Below are 18,644 nucleotides of genomic sequence, written 5' to 3'. Positions count from 1 at the left end.
GGAAACGAGGATCCAGAGAGTTTAGCTCATCCTGAAGCCCACCTGCAGTCCCTGCCAAAGGGCTCAGTGAGGGCCTGGGGGGTCCCCACCTTTCCTGGTGCCCATCTGCTCCTCATGGCACCATCCTGAACTCATCCTCGAGCACTCATCCATCCCTGCCCCACCTCGGTGCCATCTCTCCCCACTTCGCTGCCAAGGAAGCAGCTTTTCAAAGGGGCTTTTGAGTCCCCAAAGACCCCTCGGAGCTCCTTTGGAGTCCTCAAGGTTTCCTGTTGTCTCCAACGCCCCCTTGAGCCCCTTTAGTGTCTCCAGCGACACTCCCGAGGAGGGGTTGAGCCTCCTCTTCGCCCGGCGGCGGGGGCGGTGCGGAGCCGATCCCCTTTGCCCCGGGCGTGTCGGGGTCAGTTCATTACCGCGGCGCTGCATCGCTCGGCTCCCGGCTGGGCTCCCGGCTCGACCATGAAGCCGAAGCAGGTGGACGTCTCCATCCCGCTGCAGCCCCACGCGCCCGGGGCGGCCGCTACCGCCGGCCCCGACGGGCAGCCCCGGGACTACGTGCTCTGAGCGCTTTTCAACGTGCTGCTGGGCTCCGCGCTTGCCTACCTCGGCTGCTGCTGCTTCCCTGCGCTCGTCTACTCTGTCAAGGTGAGCGGCGGGGCAGCACAGGGACCCCCACCTGCCACCGCCGCTTCAGCCTAGCCCGGGACGCCCCAGCCAGCCCCTCCCGAGATCCCGAATTACCTCCCCCAGGAACTCCCCAGTCAGCTCCTCCCGGAATCCCCGAATTACCTCCCCCAGGAACTCCCCAGTCAGCTCCTCCCGGAATCCCCGAATTAGCTCTTCCAGAGACCCTCCGAGCCAGACCAGCCCAACCTCTAGAGCTAACACAGCCTGGGACCCCTGACATGTCCCATCCCTGCCCGACCAGCCTGACTTGAACTCTTCCCCAGAACCAGCCCAGCTCAGACTTTTCCCTCCCGTCAGAAGCTCCCAATGTCCCCCCTGGTCTGCCCTAGCCCACCTCAGATCCCTCTCCCATCCCCCTGATCTCCTACCCCAGACCTCCCTGATGCAACTCTTGCCTTAGGACCCCCCAGTCCATTCCTCCCCCTGTGAGCAGTGCCTGGTGGCTTCACCCTAAGGCAATGCATCCCTGGGGTTCCAGCAGCACCCTGCAGCCAGGCCGGGCCTTCAGCCAGGTCGCCTCCGCGGCTAAAGCCCTCATTTGCCCCCACAGGCCCGCGACTGCAAGGTGCTGGGGGACCTGGAGGGTGCCCGGCAGCATGGTGCCCGTGCCAAGGTGCTGAACATCATCGGCTCTGTTCTCCTGGTCCTCAGCGTGGTGACCATAATCGTCATCTTTTTCTCTGTCTTCACATTCAGAACTCCCTGAACTGCACACAGCCCACCCACCGACCTGCTTGCTGCCACCCCAGGATGCTTCTCCTCCCCCCTTGCCCTCTTCCTCCCAAAATGTCCCCACTTTGGGCACGTCGCACGGGGCAGGAGGGAGCAAAGCTCTGTGCCCCTCGCTGCCCACACCCCTGGGTGTCCCGGCCCAGCCACCGCGTGGCAGGGGATGGGTGGTCCACGCCGGGATGCGGCAGACACTCCTCTTTTCCCTGCCGCTGTGCCTCGGCTGGAAGCTGCTGGGTTGGCTGGGAGCTGTGACACCCTCCCTGGTCATTGCTGCCACAAATAAAGCTCCTCCTGCCCGAGACCCTCGCTTGTCGCCTTATTCACAGTGGGAAAGGAGAAAAGAGTCATAACACATCTCCTCCCCTTCCTCCTCCTCCCCCTGCTGCCTGCTCCATGGCTCTCTGCCTCCATTCCTGCCAGGGTGCAGATTTCAGCCCACATCCAAGATAAATTTCGCCTTGAAAGTTAAGGGCTGACAGGAGGAAGAAAAAACAAAAACATGTCGGTCCTTCTCCAACTGCACCACCACAGCTCCATCCCCTCCCAGGAACCCTGCAGAAGTAGCTCTTTCATATTTTGGCGTTAAGTTCCCATTTAGGGGCTGCGACAGCCCCAACCCGCTGTGGGTGAGTGGTCTCTCCGGCCAAGACCACCTGGAGGGGCTGGGCTGAAGGTGCCCTTGCGAGCCAGCACAGCAAGGTCCTGGTACCGAGGGTCCCTTTCGTTCCAGCCCAGCAGCTGTCCCAGAGCTCTCAGCCTCCCCGGGTCACGCCCGGAGCTGTGCTCCCCACCACGGAGGGCTGGCTATAATAAGCCCCCGGTGCCGTCAAACCAGCTTCGTTCCCCTGGTGCCGTCAAACCAACTTTGTTTCTCCAAGCTCCCAGCCAAGCCTCCCTGATGACCACAGCCAGGGCTGTAATTTGGGGGCGGGGGGGGGGGTGTTATATATAGAGGCGTTGGGGCTGCACCCGAGCCTGGGGTGATATAAAGGGGCTGCCCGGTCCCGCTGCCCAGCCAGGCTGGTGGAGCAGGAGAGCCGAGGGGTGCCCCTCTCGGTGGCCATGGACACCTCCTACCCGCGGGAGGACCCCCTGCCTGCTCCGCCGCACAAGCGGCAGCCCTCGGCCCCCGCCCCCGGCTCGCCCATGCCCCGCGACCACCTCCTCTGGTCAGTCTTCAACACCCTCTACATGAACTTCTGCTGCCTCGGTTTCGTGGCGCTCGCCTTCTCCGTCAAGGTAGGGCTGCCCAGCGGGGAGGGCAGACCCAGGGAGCCCGGGAGCTCTCCCCGGGCCGATGCCAAGGGAGGGACTTCGCACGGGACACAGACCCGGGAGGGTTGGGGTGGAGGGTGAGAGCCCAGCTCCCCCGGGGTGGTGGTCGCCTGGCAAAGCCTCCCCGCTTCTCCCGTCACCTGTTAATGAGGCCATGAGGCTGCCCTAGGTAAGGACAGCTTCCTGCCACAACCTGCGGGACAACTGCTTCTTCCCAGAAGGTGCTGGGTGGGCTGTGATGCCCCCAGCCCCTACCCTCTGGCAGGAGCAGCTCCAGTAGGAAAATGGGGGACAAGGGAGGGCTGGAGCCAGGAAGGAGGGAAAAATCCCAGCAGCACAAAAGTGGAGCTTGGGGAGAGCAGCAACACATGGAGCCAGGGGGCAGACTGGGAGAGATGGAGGGAGGGAGAGATGGAGGGAAGAAAGGAGGGAGGAAGGGAGGGACAGACGGCCACCCTCCTGACAATGCTTGGGTCTAAGCTGTGGGCTGCAAGAGGCCAAAGCCACGTAGCCAGGCTGGCAGAAGGCGTGGGGAGTGCACTGCTGCCCGAGCTCTCGGCTCTTGCAGGCAAGGGACCGTAAAGTGTCCGGGGACGTGGAGGCTGCTCGCCAGCTCAGCTCCAAGGCACGGTGCTACAACGCCCTGGCCACTGCAGGCAGCGTGGTGCTGCCCCTGCTGCTGGCTGCCCTGGTCATCACCGGTGCCATCCACCTCTCCAAGCTCACCCAGGAGTCCATCAGCTTCTTCGCCTATCAGTTCAGCGGTGCCAACGAGGAGGACAAGTGACCGCTGGGCCAAGGGCTTGCGCAGACTCCCTTGCAGTGCTGGTAGCCTCCACAAACCACCAGCAGCGTAACCCAGCCACCACCCAGGGCCATGCTGAGCTTCCATGCCCACCAGGCAGTATTTGGTCAGTGGGGAGGCAGCTTCTCCCACATCACCATGTCCCCCCTGCCCCTCACCTGCCTGATCCAGTCCTGTGGTGTCCAGCCCCAGCTCCTGGCTAGGCTTCTTGGGGCAGCTTGGTTGGTTTTGTTTAGTCTGGGTCTTTTGAAGCCCCTTTTCCCACGTGGAGCACAGCAGCCCCATAGCCAGGGCTGTTTGAATCATTAAATCACTTCACACATTGTGAGTCTTCTGCGTGTGGTGGGGACTGCAGAGAGGCTATAGGCACAAGACAAACGCAGCTCCTTGGCCCTGCTCCTGCTCTTCCCAGCCAGGAGAAGTCACCATCTCCATCACCTTTACACCCATCCAGTCACCAGGGAGGGGGAAGAAGCAGGGAAGCTTCCATGGGGACCTGCTCAAGCAGCTGAGACATCCTTGCCTCGGAGGGGAGCTGAGACCTGAGCTTTACTTCCAGCCCCATAAAAACCCCAAACCCAGGCACAGCCCACAGGGCTGTTACAGGGGCCAAGGGAACAAAGGGGCCAGGCTGCCCTGCCCTGCCCTGCTGCCTAGGGCTGCTGGTAATTAGGGGCTGGGTGCCTTGTAACAAGGCCTGACCCAGAGCCAACCTAATTACAAGGTTGGGGAGTGCCTGCTGCCCTAAGCATTCCCAAACATTCTGCAGGGAGTGGCTGCAGGGCTTTTTATAACCTCAGGATTCTGGGAGATTCCTGGGGTTTGCCTGAAAAGGGCAGAGCCTGTGGGCAAGGGTGCCCACCCCAGCCCCTGGCTTCAGGGCAGGGAATACCCTCCCCAGCCCCTAGCTTCACCCCATGGCTGCTCCAGTAAAGGCAGGAGGCTGGACATGAGGCACCAAAACCACCCCGGGAAGAGGACGCAGGAGGGGAGGGTGCTGGTGCTGCAAGGTGCAGAGCTGGGTGCTGGGGGTATGGCACCCCCACGGCAGAGCTGGGTGCTGGAGGTATGGCGCCCCCATGGCAGAGCTGGGTGCTGGAGGTATGGCGCCCTCATGGACACTACCTGCTGGGGAGCTCAAAGCCAGGGGGGCTGAGCTGCCCCAGCAGTGCTCAAGAGCCTTTGGATGTGCAGTTTGTGACCTCACTTCCACCCACCCCACGCTGCAGGCTGTCCCAGGCTCCTCACCACAGAGCCAGGAGGATTCAGGGTGTCCCAGATGCTCAACATATCCAAACCCCAGAACCTGAGGAGTCCTCCTCATGTTGCTCATGGGCAGGGGGACTAGTGGGGTGAGACAGCAGTGGCTGAGCCCCTGGAGCGAAGCTGGTGGCCAGAAGGTGAGAACCAAGCCAGGACATGCTGGAGGAGCTGAGGGTCAGTGCACACAAGGGCTGGGCTAAATGCAGAGCCACTCAGCTGGGGGTGTCCTTGCACACCCAGATGTTGAAAGCACCTGCAGCCAGGGGTGCTTCCAGAAGTACACACAGTCACAGAACCATCCAGGCTGGAAAGGACCCTGGGAGCAGAGCAAGTCCAACTTGCTTCCAACAGTTCCTTCCAGGCTGGGTGTCATCTCTGCTTCTCCACGAGAGGTGCTGACCAGGTGAACAGGGGTTGAGGGCTCACAGTGGTGCTCAGCACCACTCAGGGACCTGCTGCCACCCCAGCCACGGTGAGAGCTCCAAGTCCACCACCCCTCCCCAGGTCCACAAAGACAGAGCAGAGAGTCCTGTGGGGACAAGGGGGTCATGGCACAGCCTGGGGCCTCACCTTCCACCCACATTTACCTTCCCCTTCTGCCAGCATCTACTCCTCAACTGGTTGCTGGTGCTTGGGTAGGTGAGGCTGAGGTCAGCCAAAGTTTAATATGTCTCAGTGGACAACCTCTGAATCCAGCCAGCTGCTGTGGGGAAGGAGATGCTCTGCCCTGCAATAAAGACCAGCCCAGGTGAGCTGTGGGGATGGTTTCTGCCCACATTGTCCTCACTGCAGGAGGCAGAGCCAGGGCATGGCCTCATACCTTCACACAGAGGAAAGCGCTGCCCTGACTCCTGCAGCACAGCTTCCAGGGGAGAAGCCAGAGGGTCCTGGGCTGATGCAGTCACTTGGATCCTGATCTCTTCTCTGGTGATGGTGAACTTCAGTTTGTTCCCCAGGTAGGAGACACCAGTGACTGCCAGCTTGTGGATGTCCTCAGGAAAGGCAGGGTCGAAGCGGAGGCTGCACCTCGTGATCCTGAAAGGCAGGAGCACCTCAGGGGCAGCACAAAGGAGCCACAGATGAGCAGCTCCATGGGGCTGGCCACCACCCCAGCCAGCACTGCCCCAGGCACTCCAGAGGACCCTTCCACAAGTACTCTGTGTGGGTGGGCAGAAGGAGCCCTGGTGCACCCCGAGGGTCTCCAGGCAAATCCCAAACACGAAGTATCTAGGAAGGAGATCCTTGGGCCATGCTGTCACAGCCCAGCACCCCACAGTGCTCCTGTCCCCCTTCCCCTCCCTCAGCTGGGGGCTGTGATCTCCTCCAGGTTGGATTTTGGGAGTTTCAATAAGAACGAGCAGAAAATATCATTTTTGCCTCCCAAGGCAGCTCAGTTGCCCACTCTGATTCCTGCTGTGAGGTGAGGAGCAGGGCACAGGAACAAGCAGAGGTGGCCTGGACCTCAGGTAGGATCTGCCACTGAAATCTGGTCACAGAGTTACAAGCACAGGCTGTGGGCCATGTAGCAGAGCCAGACTGCAGCCCCATGAGGAGCTCAGGAGATGGCTGCAGCTCGTGACTCCAGCAGGTCATCAAAGTGCCCTTCAGAACACCACATCAGCTCCCACTCACACCCACCTGAGGGCTTGAAATTCAGCTCCACTCTAGGAGCTGCTTCAGCACAAGGTGCAAAGCAGGCAAAGAGGCTGAATCCTCCCTCCAAGCCCTTACCCAAAGCCCACTAGGGACCATTTGTGTGTTTTGGCTCTGGATGAGGAAAGGCAGAGGTGACTCTGACCTCCTGCTCACATCTGAAACGTGAGAGCTATTGACCATCACCTCCAGGCTGTCGAGAGGGCTCAGCAGACTGGAGAGGACTCAAGAAGCTCTGGAGAGCTCAAGTGCCTGGAGAGCCTCAGTGGCAGGTCAGGGTGCCAGGCAGGGTCTGTGGCTTCCAACAGGCAAGGCAAGAGCACAACCCTGAGGGCCCCACAAGTGTCACCTTGACAGCTGCGGAGGTTTGGCTGGAGCCCCAAAGCCTGTGGCTGGAGCCAGTGCTGAGAGGAGCCCAACCTGCCCCACACCAAGCTTCTGAAGACCTCTGAGCTTCACAACAGCTGAAATTGAGGTTTCCAGCTGGGAAGAGGGTAGCTGACACCCAGCTCCACCCAGAAGCTGTTGGGTTTCTCAGCAGCTCCTGGCCACACACGCAGAGGGAAAACACAGAGCTGGTGCCAGGGGTGGCTGGAGATCAGAAGGTTTGGCACTGGGAGCCAGTCTTGGTTACACTAAAAGTACATTTCAGGGGCTTCTGCCTCAGGGTTGGAACCACCCAGCTGCTGCAGGCACCAGGCAGCTCCCCATGACAGACAGTTGGATGTTTTCTGAGGCACTGCAGAGCTGTGGTGGTGCCAGACCAGAGCTTCCCTCCTGCAGAGCCAGCTGTGTGCAGGGGGCAGCTGGCTTCTGAGGGGCTGCAGAAGCTCTTTCCACAGCACATCCAGAGCAGACTGCATGATGTGACAGCTCAGCCAGAGGGCAGCCTCAGGGAATGACATTTAGCTTCTCAAACATGCAACCAACTCCTCAAGTGACCCTAAGAGATTCTCTGATCTGCTGAGTCTGCTTCCAGGCATTACAATAGGAACAGGCTTAGAGACCTCTACCAGTAGTGGCAGAGGGCTGGGGGCTCCACTTTAAAGCCTCCCTGGGAGAGCTCCCAGGGGCTAAGGCACAGGAAGCAGCAGCCTTGTCTTTGCATGCAGGATGCACTTTCTCTTCCATCCCTGAGCCCAAGGCTGGGGCCAGTGGTGGGTCCCAGGCTTGAAGCTTCAGCCACACTTTGTGAAGGAACCAAAGCCACAACCATCTGTGGGGTGGGCAGGGCTGGGGGTGCTTGCGGTACAGAGTCAGTGAAACCACACAGGCTAGGCATGGCCCTGGGATCACAGGGAGATGTCCCTCTAGGGACAGAGAGAGGAGCTGAGGAGCTCAGTGTTGACCCAGCTTTGACTCCTTTTGAGGCCAGTGGCTTTCAACACTGACACAGCAGGAGGAGAAATGGAGCAAAGCTTTTGATTTCTGAGACCTCTGCCCTGACCTCCAGCAGTGACTAGCTGTCCCCAGAGTCCACCCAGCACCACAAACCTTCCTGTTGTTTCACCACCTGCCAGGAGCTCTGGAGGATGCTGCAGGTCCCTTCCTTTGTCATGAGCAGGACCACATCACCCCAGGTGAGCAGTGCAAGGCTCCAAGGGACACACAGCTGCTTAGAATCTGTGGCACAACTTGGGGCTCACCTGAACCCTGTGCAGCCGAAGAGGACAGCTTGCAAGAATCCACCCATCCCTGTCAGGAAGTTCACAGCTCCTGTCCCATCCGAGTTCTCCACCCAGATCTGCTCCAGCAAGACAGAGAAAGGACTCAGCAGTGGCGTGGGACTCGTCACAGATGGGTTTGTATCCTCACATCACTGTCCCACAGTCAGGGGCTAGCAGTGACCATGCCCTGCTGCCCACTCTGACAGGAGGCAGTGGCTGGGCTCTGACATCTCTCTCAATTCACCACCTCCATTCCCCTTCCCATATCTGGCAGGCAGAAGTAAGCCTGGGACCAGCACCATCCTGACCCACAGCTTTGGATTATCACAGAACTCTCAGGGTTGGAAGGGACCTCAAGGCTCAGCCAGTCCCAACCCCCCTGCCATGGGCAGGGACACCTCACACCACAGCAGGTTGCTTACAGCCACATCCAGCCTGGCTGCAAAAACCTCCAGGGATGAGGCTTCCACCACCTCCCTGGACAACCTGTGCCAGTCTCTCACCACCCTCCTGCGGAAGAATTTCTTCCTAACATCCAATCTGAATCTCTCCACTTCTACTTTTGCTCCATTCCCCCCAGTCCTATCACTCCCTGACAGCCTCCAAAGTCCCTCCCCAGCTCTCCTGTAGCTCCCTTCAGATATAGGAAGGCCACAAGAAGGTCTCCTCAGAGCCTTCTCCTCTCCAGACTGATATCCCATCAGGCAGCAGAAGCCTCTCCACTGCTCTTTGGAAGCATGCAGAGAAGAGATGAGTGTGGAAGCCCCCAGCTCAGTATCACAACCAGCTGGGGACCACAGCACTGCCAGCATGGGCAGGACAGACACAGGAGGTGTTTGGCATGGGGGAGCAGCCACAGCACCACCAGGCAGCTGACCTTGAAGGGCTCTGTGATGTTGCTGAAGCACTTGCTGAGTTGGCTCTGGGCTCTCTGCACCTCCTTCAGCTCCAGCCAGCCCACTGCAAACATGCTCTGCAGGAGAGAAAAACAGCCTGTGCCCAGCTGCCATCCCCCAGGGGTGACACCACCCCCTGGCATCCACCTGAGCCAGAGCTGCCATCTCCAGCACACAGCTCTGGCCCTGCACTCTCCACGATCACTCAGAGCTCAAAGCAGGTCTGGCAGCTGGTGGCAGTGACTGCCTGGGAAGGGAACAACCCCCAGGGGTGAATGCCCCCTGGGGCTCTGCCCCCCTCCTTACCCAGGTCATGGCTGGCCCCCCCAGCTGGGTGCCAGCCTCGTACACCTCCAGGTCGTTCCTCCGGACTTCAGGGCTCATGGGGTGCAGCAGAGGGTAGCCAAGCAGGACAACATCAGCCTGCTTCACCAGCTCCCCTGGTGAAAGGAGCTGCTCAGCCCACGTGTGCCAGCTGGCACCAGCTGGCAGAGCCACTGCCTGTCTGCTGCTGTGGGAACAAACCCAACCCACCCAGGACTGTGACACTGAGCAGCAGTGCCCACGGCAGCAGGGGGTAGGTGGTGACCCTGCAAGGAGGGCAACTCAGGGCTGCCCTGCCAAGGGCAGACAGGGCAGCAGCTTGTGTGTGCCCCTGGGGCTGTGTGCTGGAAACTGGTGAGGAAGGGCACTGGCACAGCCCTGATGTGATGGCACCCAGAATGGTGCCACAGGAACTCCAGGTGCAGAGGAACATCCACACCCCATGTGCTCTGTGGGAAGCCTGTTCCTGGGGAAGAGGGGCTCTGAGCTGGGCAGGCACTGCCACTGAGCCTGCACCTCACCCCCAGGGGGACAGGAGGTGCTGGGAGGGAAACACAAGACCCTCGACCTTGGCAAGTCAGATGTGTCAGCAATGGGTTCACAGCAACCATGCCACCTTCAGCCTGGTACTGAAAGTCTCTTCCTACTCTCTGTGTCCCCAAACTCTCTCCTTTTGTGAGCCCAGTCAGGAGGCACAATCCACCAAGGGACCTTCCACAGGCCAGGCTCTCCACATGGCCAACAAAACGCTGCCCTTGGAGAGCAGCAGTGGAGATTGTGCTTCAGGCACAGAGCAGTGGACAATGACCAAACTCAGTGCTGCTGGCAGACAGATGGTGACCAGAGCAGGCACCCCACAAACCCCTGAGCTCCAGCCAGAACCCAAGGGCTTCATCTTTCACCACATTCATCCACCACTGAAGGAACAACCACCCAGACTCTGCTCCTGCCTCCTGCCACCCCCTGCAGGCTTCCACCGAGCAGAGCCAGCTCAGAGGGGTGCTGCTGCCTGCCCACTCACCTGGGCTGTAGCCATCATACTCAGGGTGGTATTTCCTCTCCTCATCGAAGGGCACTTTGACCTTCCTGGCATGCTCCACCCACTCCTCTGGCACAGGGACCAAGAGGTCCTGAGCAAGGGCAGCTGCAAAGTTTAAGCTGCAAAGAGGTGAGTGGGGATGCCAGATGTCAGAAATGGGCACCTGTGGCCTTCTCAGAGAGGGGCAGGGGAGACAGGGAACAGAAAGGACTAAGTGAGCCATAAAGTGCAGGGGAACAGCCACCCTGGAAGCAGATGGATCAGAGCTAACATGGAGGGGAACTGCTCCCACTGCTGCAGCAGGAGCCTGAACCTCCAGCTGTAGGTGTCTCCAGCTGGCTAAGTGTGCAGAGATCTCATCAAAGAGAGAGACAGAAACCCTCCTGGGAAGGGAAATCCTCCCCAGTGCACACCTGGAACAAGCCAGATGAGCCCCCACAGGACCTTGCTTCCTTCCTCCAACCAAGGCAGGCAAAGCAGAGCAGCTCAGGTATCAGAAGGGGGGAAAGGAGCAGCCCACCCAGGAGCTGCCTGCAGCCCTGGCAGCTCACCAGGCAGCAGAGCTCCAGCAGGGCAGGAGGGTTACCTGCGCTGGGCCACGGCGTTGGTGTACACAGAGTTATCAACCTGGGGGTGGAACTCGTCTGGGGGCATGACACCTGCAGGGACAGGAGGGGCACACTGCACACTGGCTTTGCCTTGGCCTTGCGCCCCTCCTCAGCAGGGAAGAACAGATGTGGAGCTGCTTGTGAAAGAGAAACAGCCCAAGCCTCCAGCTCTGGCTATGGATGGGCAGCAGATGCCTCAGCCTGAGGGCATCTCCCTTGCCTCACTGCAAGGTGACCTCCAGCCATCAGACCTCTCCAGTCATTCACTCAGCCTGATCAAGTCCTTGAATCTTTCCCTGCCTTACAAGCTGAGCTCCTTCCTTGGCTGCTTTTGAGCAGGTTCTACCCAGAAGGAGAGGTGTCCATTCCCCAGGAGAAAAGTGACACCACCCATGGAGGAGGTGAGTCCTCTGAGGGCACCAGCGCTGTCTCCAAGGCTGTTCTCACCCCAAGCCAGCTTGCAGCAACCCCAGGGCTCTCCTAGCCCTGCTCACCCAAGTCTCATCAAGACCCCTTTGATCTAACCCCTTCTTCTCTCCTTGTTTTGGTCCCCAGTGTCCCCTTCCAGGAGCAGCCCACTGTGGGGGCTAGCACCCATTGACACAGTGAGCCACTGTGTGCTGCCTGGCAAAGCAGTGCTTGCACTGACTCAGCACCAACAGCACCAGAGGTCCTTTGAGATATCCTCCTGCCCATTCCTGGGGGGTTTAAACTCAATTTTTAAGTCCTTCCTCTCCAAAGCCCTTGCAGTCCCTTTTCTCTCAGTGCCACCAACCCCCACAGCAGATCTGAAGGCACCATGCTTGTGGCACTGTCTTGTGCCACCCTGGAAGGAGGCATTTAGGGATTTCCCACAAGTGGCAAGGGACTGAGAGAACAAAGAATAGATACTGTGGCCTTGAGAGAGAGCTGAGCATCCTGTCCCATGCTGTCCTGGACACAAATATTATCTCTGAGAAATTCCAGAGGGCAGGAGCCTCAAGAGCCCATGGACTCCTGTCCAGGTCTGTCTGGAGGGGCTCTGAGCTCACAACCCCTTCCCCACACACAGGCCCAGAACTGCAGCAGTACCTCTGATGTGGTAGCACTGCTCCTGCTCACTCCACACCATCCTGCTGCACCAGTACTGAGCCACAGCACTCACCAGCTCCCAGCCTCCAGCCTCCCTGAACAGCTTCTGGTCCTGCAGGGAGCCAAACAAGAAAGCCAGGGCCATGAGGGAGACCTGACCAGTGCCACACTGAGCAGGAGCAAAGGAGCTCTGAGGAGATGGATGGAGCAAGGAAAAGGACAGGAAACCAGCCTGGGCTGAGCCCACAGGATGCTGAGCCACCCAGGAGGAGCAAGGACAGAAGCAGCAGGGCTGAAGAAGGAACCCTGAGATGCCAGCAGCAACCCTGACAGGAGCAGACAGCAGCAGAGTGTCTCTGGAAAGGGACAGTGACAGTCACCAGACGTCCTGCAGGCCCTGCCACCTGCCACCAGCCTGGGACACGCTGCCCTTACCTGTGTGGTGTAATAGTATTGCTCAAAGGCCACCACAACGTCCCCAGTGATGTGGATTTCCTGGGCTCCATAGACCTCCTCAGGGCAGACTTCCCGGCCAGTGGCTGCACTCTCCCATGGGAATTTAGCACCCTGCCAGGAGAAGACATCCATGAGGCAGCTGAGATGCTGCCCAGCCCACTGCTCTTACTCTTCCCAGATCATGCTGGGTGCCACTGGTTGTTCTATCCCGATCTGGGGGCCATTGGGTGATGAGTGAAGGCACCAACCCCACTGCCACACAGCAACGAGATGCCAGACGTGCAGAGAAGCTCACAAGTCCTCCTAGAAGTCCTTTATTGCTGCCCGGTAGAATCCCCAACATTATAGAGTCTGAGTCCCACTTACAGCAGAAGTCCCAGAAGCCCTTAACAGGCAAAGCAGATACCAGAAGTCCTGAGCATATCCCTGGCAGCATCCCCACACCAAAGCCCTGGCCAGAAGCCGCCAACTAACAGAAGTCCCTGGCAGCCCTAACCCTGCAAGCTGTGCCTAACCTAAGTCCCTAACCCCCAAGCTGTCCCTAACCCCCCAAGCTGTCCCTAACCCCAGTGACTTGCTCAGAGTGGCTGTTTCTGTACTCTCTGCTGTCAATCCTTACCCAGTAAAATCCAACCACACTGAAAGCTAAAATCCTTTCCCAATGAGAGGTGCCAACGAGTCCAGGAGGTGGCTCCTGCAGCATTTTCCCATCCAGGGGTGCCAAGGTGAGGATGCTGCTGTTGGCACACATGGGATGTGATTGTCTTGCTCTAGGCAGCTAAGGAATTGGTCAGCTAAGGAATCCTGCACTCTGCACAGCTCCAGCAGCTGCCCTCAGAGCAGTGCCTGCAACACAGTGCCTGTAGGTAATGCCCAGCTCACAGCCCCTGCCTGGAGCCAGCGACAGAGAAGCAGAGCCCAGCTGCCCCGCTGGGTGCCAGGGGCTGGGCTGCGCTGCCCCCTGCCCACCCCACCTGGTAGCCTTGCTCCTGAGCGTTGTGTAAGGCGCCCTCCAGCGTGCGGATGCGATACTGCAGCATGGCTCGGGCGGCCTCCGGGTACAGCAGCAGGAGGCTGGGAAACATCCACGTCTCCTGCAAGCAGCCAAGCAAGGCAGGATGCTGGGACTGGCGGCTGAGGCACTCAAACTCTCCCACTAATCATCGAACTGTCAGGGTTGGAAGGGACCTCAAGGCTCAGCCAGTCCCAACCCCCCTGCCATGGGCAGGGACATCTCACACCACAGCAGGTTGCTCACAGCCACATCCAGCCTGGCTGCAAAAACCTCCAGGGATGAGGCTTCCACCACCTCCCTGGACAACCTGTGCCAGTCTCTCACCACCCTCCTGCGGAAGAATTTCTTCCTAACATCCAATCTGAATCTCTCCACTTCTACTTTTGCTCCATTCCCCCCAGTCCTATCACTCCCTGACAGCCTCCAAAGTCCCTCCCCAGCTCTCCTGTAGCTCCCTTCAGATATAGGAAGGCCACAAGAAGGTCTCCTCAGAGCCTTCTCCTCTCCAGACTGAACAGCCCTAACTTTCTGTCTCCATAGGAGAGGTGAACCCTTCAAGTCCATCCCTACCCCACGTGCTCTGACAGTGACTTTGCTCCCACTGAAGGAGCTCCTTAAAAGGGACAAACCCACAAGGAACTGTCTCTGCCCACAGCTTCTTCTCTGCTACCTCACTAGGATGATCTCAGCAGGACCTCTCACTGTGCAAGAGAAGCACAGCAGGATTCTTCCAAAGCCAGAGGCTCTGGAGAGGGTCAAAAGCACCATCAGGCAGCACCAGAAAGCAGACCAGGTCCACAGGACTGAGAAGCCAAGGCCAGGCCAGGGTTAGCACAGGAGCTGGAACTTGGTGGCCATGCTCTAAGGAAGTCACTGAAGCTTCCCTGGGTGAGCAACCTGAACTGCCTCAGCCCTCAGCCTGTTTGGGGAAGGAGGCTGCCCTGTGCTGGGGTCTCCTTGGCCCTTGGTCCCCAACTAGCTTCAACTTAGGCTAAGTTGGAGTTAGAGGATAACCCAGAGGAGGAACTGCAGGGATGGAGCTGGGTCTGGGTGGCTGTCACAGAAGCAGCAGGAGGATGCTCTCCAGCAGGAGCTGGTGCAAGAGCTCTGTCTGGGGTGGCAAGCAGGAGGTTTCCCAGCAGCCTCCTGCTGAGCAAAGCCCCCACGTTACCACCAGCACCCACCTGGTCCCAGAAGACATGTCCCCAGTAGTCCTCGCCCTGGGAGCCGTTGGAGAGGCCCCCAGGGCTGATGCCATGGAAGAGGAAGCCTGGGCTGCCCTGGGGTGGGAGGGAGCTCAGCAGGTAGTAGAGGCACCCCCGCAGAGCCTGCCTCAGGGGCAGAGGTCCCTCCAGGTCTATGCAGCAGTCCTGCCACAGCGTGGCCCAGGCGTGGACGTGGGAGGAGTGCAGGGACCCTGCAGCACTGAGGGCCAGCCCCTGGCTGTAGCTCCTCTTCACCTCCTCCTCGCTCTCAGCCACGGCCGTCAGGAACTGCCAGGAGCGCTCCTGCTCCTCCTCAGGCAGGGTCAAGGTCGGTGGCACTGGGGTCCAGAGCATGTGAACTGTGGGGCAGGGTCCCCCCTCCACCTCAGGAACCAGCGTCCTCCCGTGGATGTAGCTATGGCAGACAGCAGGCAGGTGGCACCCCGTGGGTGCCCACCACACACAGGGGTCTCCTCCCAGCAGCTAGTACCAGGCTCCTGTTCCCACCCAGGATGAAGCTGCCTTGGCCCCATGCATCAGCTCAGCTGCTGCCCCACCCCCAAAGAGCAGGAGGCTGAAATTCCTTTGGACTACAGGGTGCCATCAAGCCACTTTCGGAGGTCATCTCCTCTCACCCATGGTCTTCCCCAGACTCACTTCTCTCTGGTCACACCTGGTCCCTGTGGCCTTCATTATCCTTTTACACCTCCATGTAAGGAACAGCTCTGCAGCTGTAGCCAATAAAAGTGCCTCTGTGGCTGTCTAGAAGGGGGTTACAGACCTGCCAGGTGGAAGCCTCTATGCTCCCACCACCCTCCCACCACCTCAGCCTGGGTCTAGTCTTTCAGGCTTTGCTCCCTAATGATGGGCAGGGCCACATGCAACTGCCCACAGAGTGGCAAGGTCCCCCCAGATCCAAACTCACTGTGCCCCCTGGAAGTCTGGTCCCTGGCTCAGCTCCAGGTCCTGGCTCTCTGGCACAAAAGCAGTCTGGAGCTGGACAGTGATGGGCTGGGCAGTGTGAGGTGACCGCTGGATGGTGATGCTGAAGGCCATCAAGTGGACAAGGGAATGGTGAGCATAGAGCTGGTGTGTGGCTGTGCAGGCAGCTGCCTGCAGCACGTGGCTGAAGGTTCCTGTGAGCACAACAGAAGCCATCAGGTCCTGATGCACTGCCCCACACTCCCATTTCTGCTGTCACTGGTTCCTACTGGCAAAGGAACCTCTTTCCCAGGGCCAGATCCAAGCACAGCTCTTAGCTGAATCCCACTGTTAGCAGGGGGTCTGCCAAGCCCCTGAGCATGGAGCTGTGCTACAGAACATTTCCTCAGGCTTCAGGAGGGTGTGAGGCACTGGGACAGGTTGCCCATAGAAGCTGTGGATGCTCCACCCCGGAGGCATTCAAGGCCAGGCTGGATGGGGTTTGGAGCAACCTGGTCCCTGCCCACAGCAGGGGGTTGAGAACTAGAAGTCTTTGAGGTCCCTCCCAGCCCAGCCCACTCGATGGCTCTGTGGCTCAGCAGACACTGGCTCCAGGGACTGGGCAGAGCCTGGCAATGGCTCTTTAGCCCCACAAGGAGAGGGATTCTCCACCTGCTCCAACAGCTCCAGAGGAACACCACCCTGCAGGTGAAGGAGGAAGGGGGAACAGACAGATGTGACCTCATGGCAGAGGCAACACAAGCCAAGAGCCTTCCAGCTCCCAGAAGAGGGCCACCAGCTGCTGGAGGGGAAGACCCCTGGATGCCAGGGTGAAGAGCTGGAGGGTGACAGCAGGACAAGGAGGCTCCTGCCCGTGCTCTGCTCCTTACCTGTCCGGGTGTTCAGGGTGAAGGTCTCTGCCAGGCTGCCCGCTCCGGGCAGTGCCAGCCTGATGCCGAGGGGGCTGGGGAGGTCTGCCCGGTGCGTGCCTCCTGCTGCCCCGTTGTACACCCCTGCCACGTGCAGGGTGCCCTGGTACAGGCGGGTGCCCAGGTAGGCATTGGTCAGCGTGGCCAGCAGGCGGGGGTCTGAGGGCAGGGACCGGCAGCTGAACAGGGCTGGGTCCTCCTCTCCATCAGCCATCTGCAACCTGGACACCAACAACAGCCAGGTGCCGAGGCTCAGGGTCCTGCTCCCCCTGGCACCCTCCCAGCTCACTCCACTCATAGCTGACTGCTTGCTGCTCTCCAGCCCTACTGCCTTCCCAGGGCCTCTAATTCCTCCTGATCACCACCAGCACCTCCACCAGCAGCATTCCCACTTCCCAGCACCTGGGGTGGGTCTCCTGCTCCTCCTCCAGGGTTGGTTTCCTCCACTGCAGGTTCCCTCTCTTGGCTCCAGCACCTCCCCGACAAGCAAAGCAGCTTCTTGGCTCACCCAAACCTCACCAACCCACCTCAGCTCCGTGACTTCCCCAATCTCCTCATCTCTTCCCTTTCTGCTGCCCTCCTCCCCAGCACAGCCCCTCACCAGTTTCTCCCAATACAGCACAGCAACCTTCCTCTTCTTGCCTCCTCTTCCTCCCAGCAATGCCCTGTGACGCTGTTGACGGTATTCTGTGGTCTCAGAGGTTCCCAGCTCACCGCAGCCCTGCGTTCCCCTTCACTCCTGCACCTCCAGCTCAGCTCCGGGCAGCAGCTTGCTGGGGCAGGAGCCTTTTGTTTCCTTGCTGCACGAAAAGACATTAACAGGAGTCAGAGACATGGAGGCAGCTGGGTGTGCATCAGACACACCGACAGCTCCAGCCGTGCCTGGCAACCCACGCTCTGAAATAAGGCAAAAGCTATGAATCAAGCTCTGAGGGACCCTCTGAGCCGGGGTGGCCCCAGAGCAGCAAGAGCACCCCCGCGGCTGGGCTGGCAGCATCGAAACCCCTCCCTGACAGCTCCGGGGGTCGCTCAGTGTCCTTGTGTCCGAGGTGGGATTGTGTTCGAAATCTTGCTGCTGCCTGCAGGGAAGCTGCAAACCCCCAGCCCCAGTGGGTGCGGAGCAGGAGGCTGCGGCTTGCCTGAGGGCTCCGAGGGCTCAGCAGAGGCTGCGGCGCTGGGGCTGTCCGCGGGGCAGGACGGAAGTCGCCCAGGAGCAGAAGGAAGGAAATCACTTTTTTTTTTTTTTAAACATTCCCCCCCCCCCCCCCCTTTTTTTTTTTTGCATTTCCCCCCTCCCCTCCTTATAAAAAAACCGACAAACTCAAACCAACCAAACAAAATCAAACAAACCCAAACAAGCAAACCCAAACAAACCAAACCAAACCAAACTCACAACCAGAACTCTCTCCTGCCCGCAGGTGCTTGCCCAGAGGAGCTCACAACCCATGGTGGGGAGCACAGAGGTCCTAGGGCTGTCCTGTGCCCTGGGAAGGAGGCACTGGGAGAGAGAGAGCAGCCTCTGACCATCTCTCACCTGAAAGCCACACAGGAAATGTGAGAAGGGCCCCAGGGGAGCGCTGGGGGTGCCCTCTGGCCAGGGCAGCTCTCTGCTGTGCAGGGATCTGTGCTCCCACTCCACCACAGTAAAGCCCTTCCACAGCAACCCCAAATCTGCTGCAGCTCTGCAGTGGCTCTGCCGGGGCAGCTGACCCTGCTGTGAGCAGAGGGGAGGGCGCCCAGGGCTTGCTGTCCCTTACCCTGTAAGATTTCCTCATGGCTCAGTCAGGGCACTTCAGAACCCCAGGGCCAATCCCTTCAGCACATCTGGCTCATCCCCAGCTGTTTCCCCAGCTTTAATTGGTCCTTTCCTTCAGCTCGTGCTCAAGGCAAATCCCCAAGGCTTTACTGCTCAACAAGATTTCTCTCCTGCTGTCCACAAAGGACATGACCAAGACCCGTGCAGCTGCCCTGGGCTAGCCTGGCCACTGCTGCTGTCACCCCTGGCTCCCAGCACCGTTGCTCAGCATCAGCCCTTGCTGCAGGCCAGGAGCTGGATCCATGGCACCAAAGGGAGGGCTTCAGTAAGGGCCCAAGGGAA

At 59.6% G+C, this 18,644-nt stretch overlaps 3 protein-coding genes across 3 annotated transcripts; 2 read left to right on the top strand and 1 right to left on the bottom strand.

The window, feature by feature from the left end:
* The first annotated feature begins 459 nt into the window (after positions 1-459).
* On the top strand, positions 460-1,507 carry LOC128973916 (dispanin subfamily A member 2b-like). The gene is given in 2 exon segments (XM_054390413.1): positions 460-645; positions 1,238-1,507. Coding segments are annotated over 2 exon segments (342 nt in total). The 3' UTR covers positions 1,394-1,507.
* A 974-nt stretch (positions 1,508-2,481) lies between these two features.
* LOC128973915 (interferon-induced transmembrane protein 5-like) lies at positions 2,482-3,481 on the top strand. Its single transcript, XM_054390412.1, has 2 exons — positions 2,482-2,658; positions 3,263-3,481. The coding sequence occupies exons 1-2, from the start codon at positions 2,482-2,484 to the stop codon at positions 3,479-3,481; spliced, it is 396 nt and encodes a 131-aa protein (XP_054246387.1).
* A 1,926-nt stretch (positions 3,482-5,407) lies between these two features.
* Positions 5,408-17,178, bottom strand: PGGHG (protein-glucosylgalactosylhydroxylysine glucosidase). Its single transcript, XM_054390547.1, has 14 exons — positions 17,148-17,178; positions 16,508-16,767; positions 15,622-15,832; positions 14,676-15,111; positions 13,451-13,570; positions 12,456-12,587; positions 12,021-12,132; positions 10,928-11,000; positions 10,324-10,460; positions 9,285-9,418; positions 8,960-9,055; positions 8,062-8,159; positions 5,583-5,797; positions 5,408-5,489 (listed from the first exon to the last, which is right to left on the bottom strand). Exons 2-14 carry the CDS (start codon positions 16,758-16,760, stop codon positions 5,425-5,427), a joined length of 2,082 nt encoding a protein of 693 aa, XP_054246522.1. The 5' UTR covers positions 16,761-16,767; positions 17,148-17,178; the 3' UTR covers positions 5,408-5,424.
* Positions 17,179-18,644: the final 1,466 nt, after the last annotated feature.

The sequence above is a fragment of the Indicator indicator genome, chromosome 21 (assembly GCF_027791375.1).
Source record: "Indicator indicator isolate 239-I01 chromosome 21, UM_Iind_1.1, whole genome shotgun sequence".
NCBI classification, from domain to species: Eukaryota; Metazoa; Chordata; class Aves; order Piciformes; family Indicatoridae; genus Indicator; species Indicator indicator.
The sequence above is the reverse complement of the archived record's forward strand: the minus strand, read 5'-3'. Positions and strand labels throughout refer to the sequence as shown.

Coding starts and splice junctions, on each gene's coding strand:
- LOC128973915 (XM_054390412.1), top strand. CDS start 2,482: ATGGACACCTCCTACCCGCGGGAGGACCCCCTGCCTGCTCCGCCGCAC. Junction 2,659..3,262: donor CGCTCGCCTTCTCCGTCAAG/GTAGGGCTGCCC, acceptor CGGCTCTTGCAG/GCAAGGGACCGTAAAGTGTC.
- PGGHG (XM_054390547.1), bottom strand. CDS start 16,760: ATGGCTGATGGAGAGGAGGACCCAGCCCTGTTCAGCTGCCGGTCCCTG. Junction 13,571..14,675: donor GACATGTCTTCTGGGACCAG/GTGGGTGCTGGT, acceptor GGCTGCTTGCAG/GAGACGTGGATGTTTCCCAG. Junction 8,160..8,959: donor ACATCACAGAGCCCTTCAAG/GTCAGCTGCCTG, acceptor TTGCTGGAGCAG/ATCTGGGTGGAGAACTCGGA.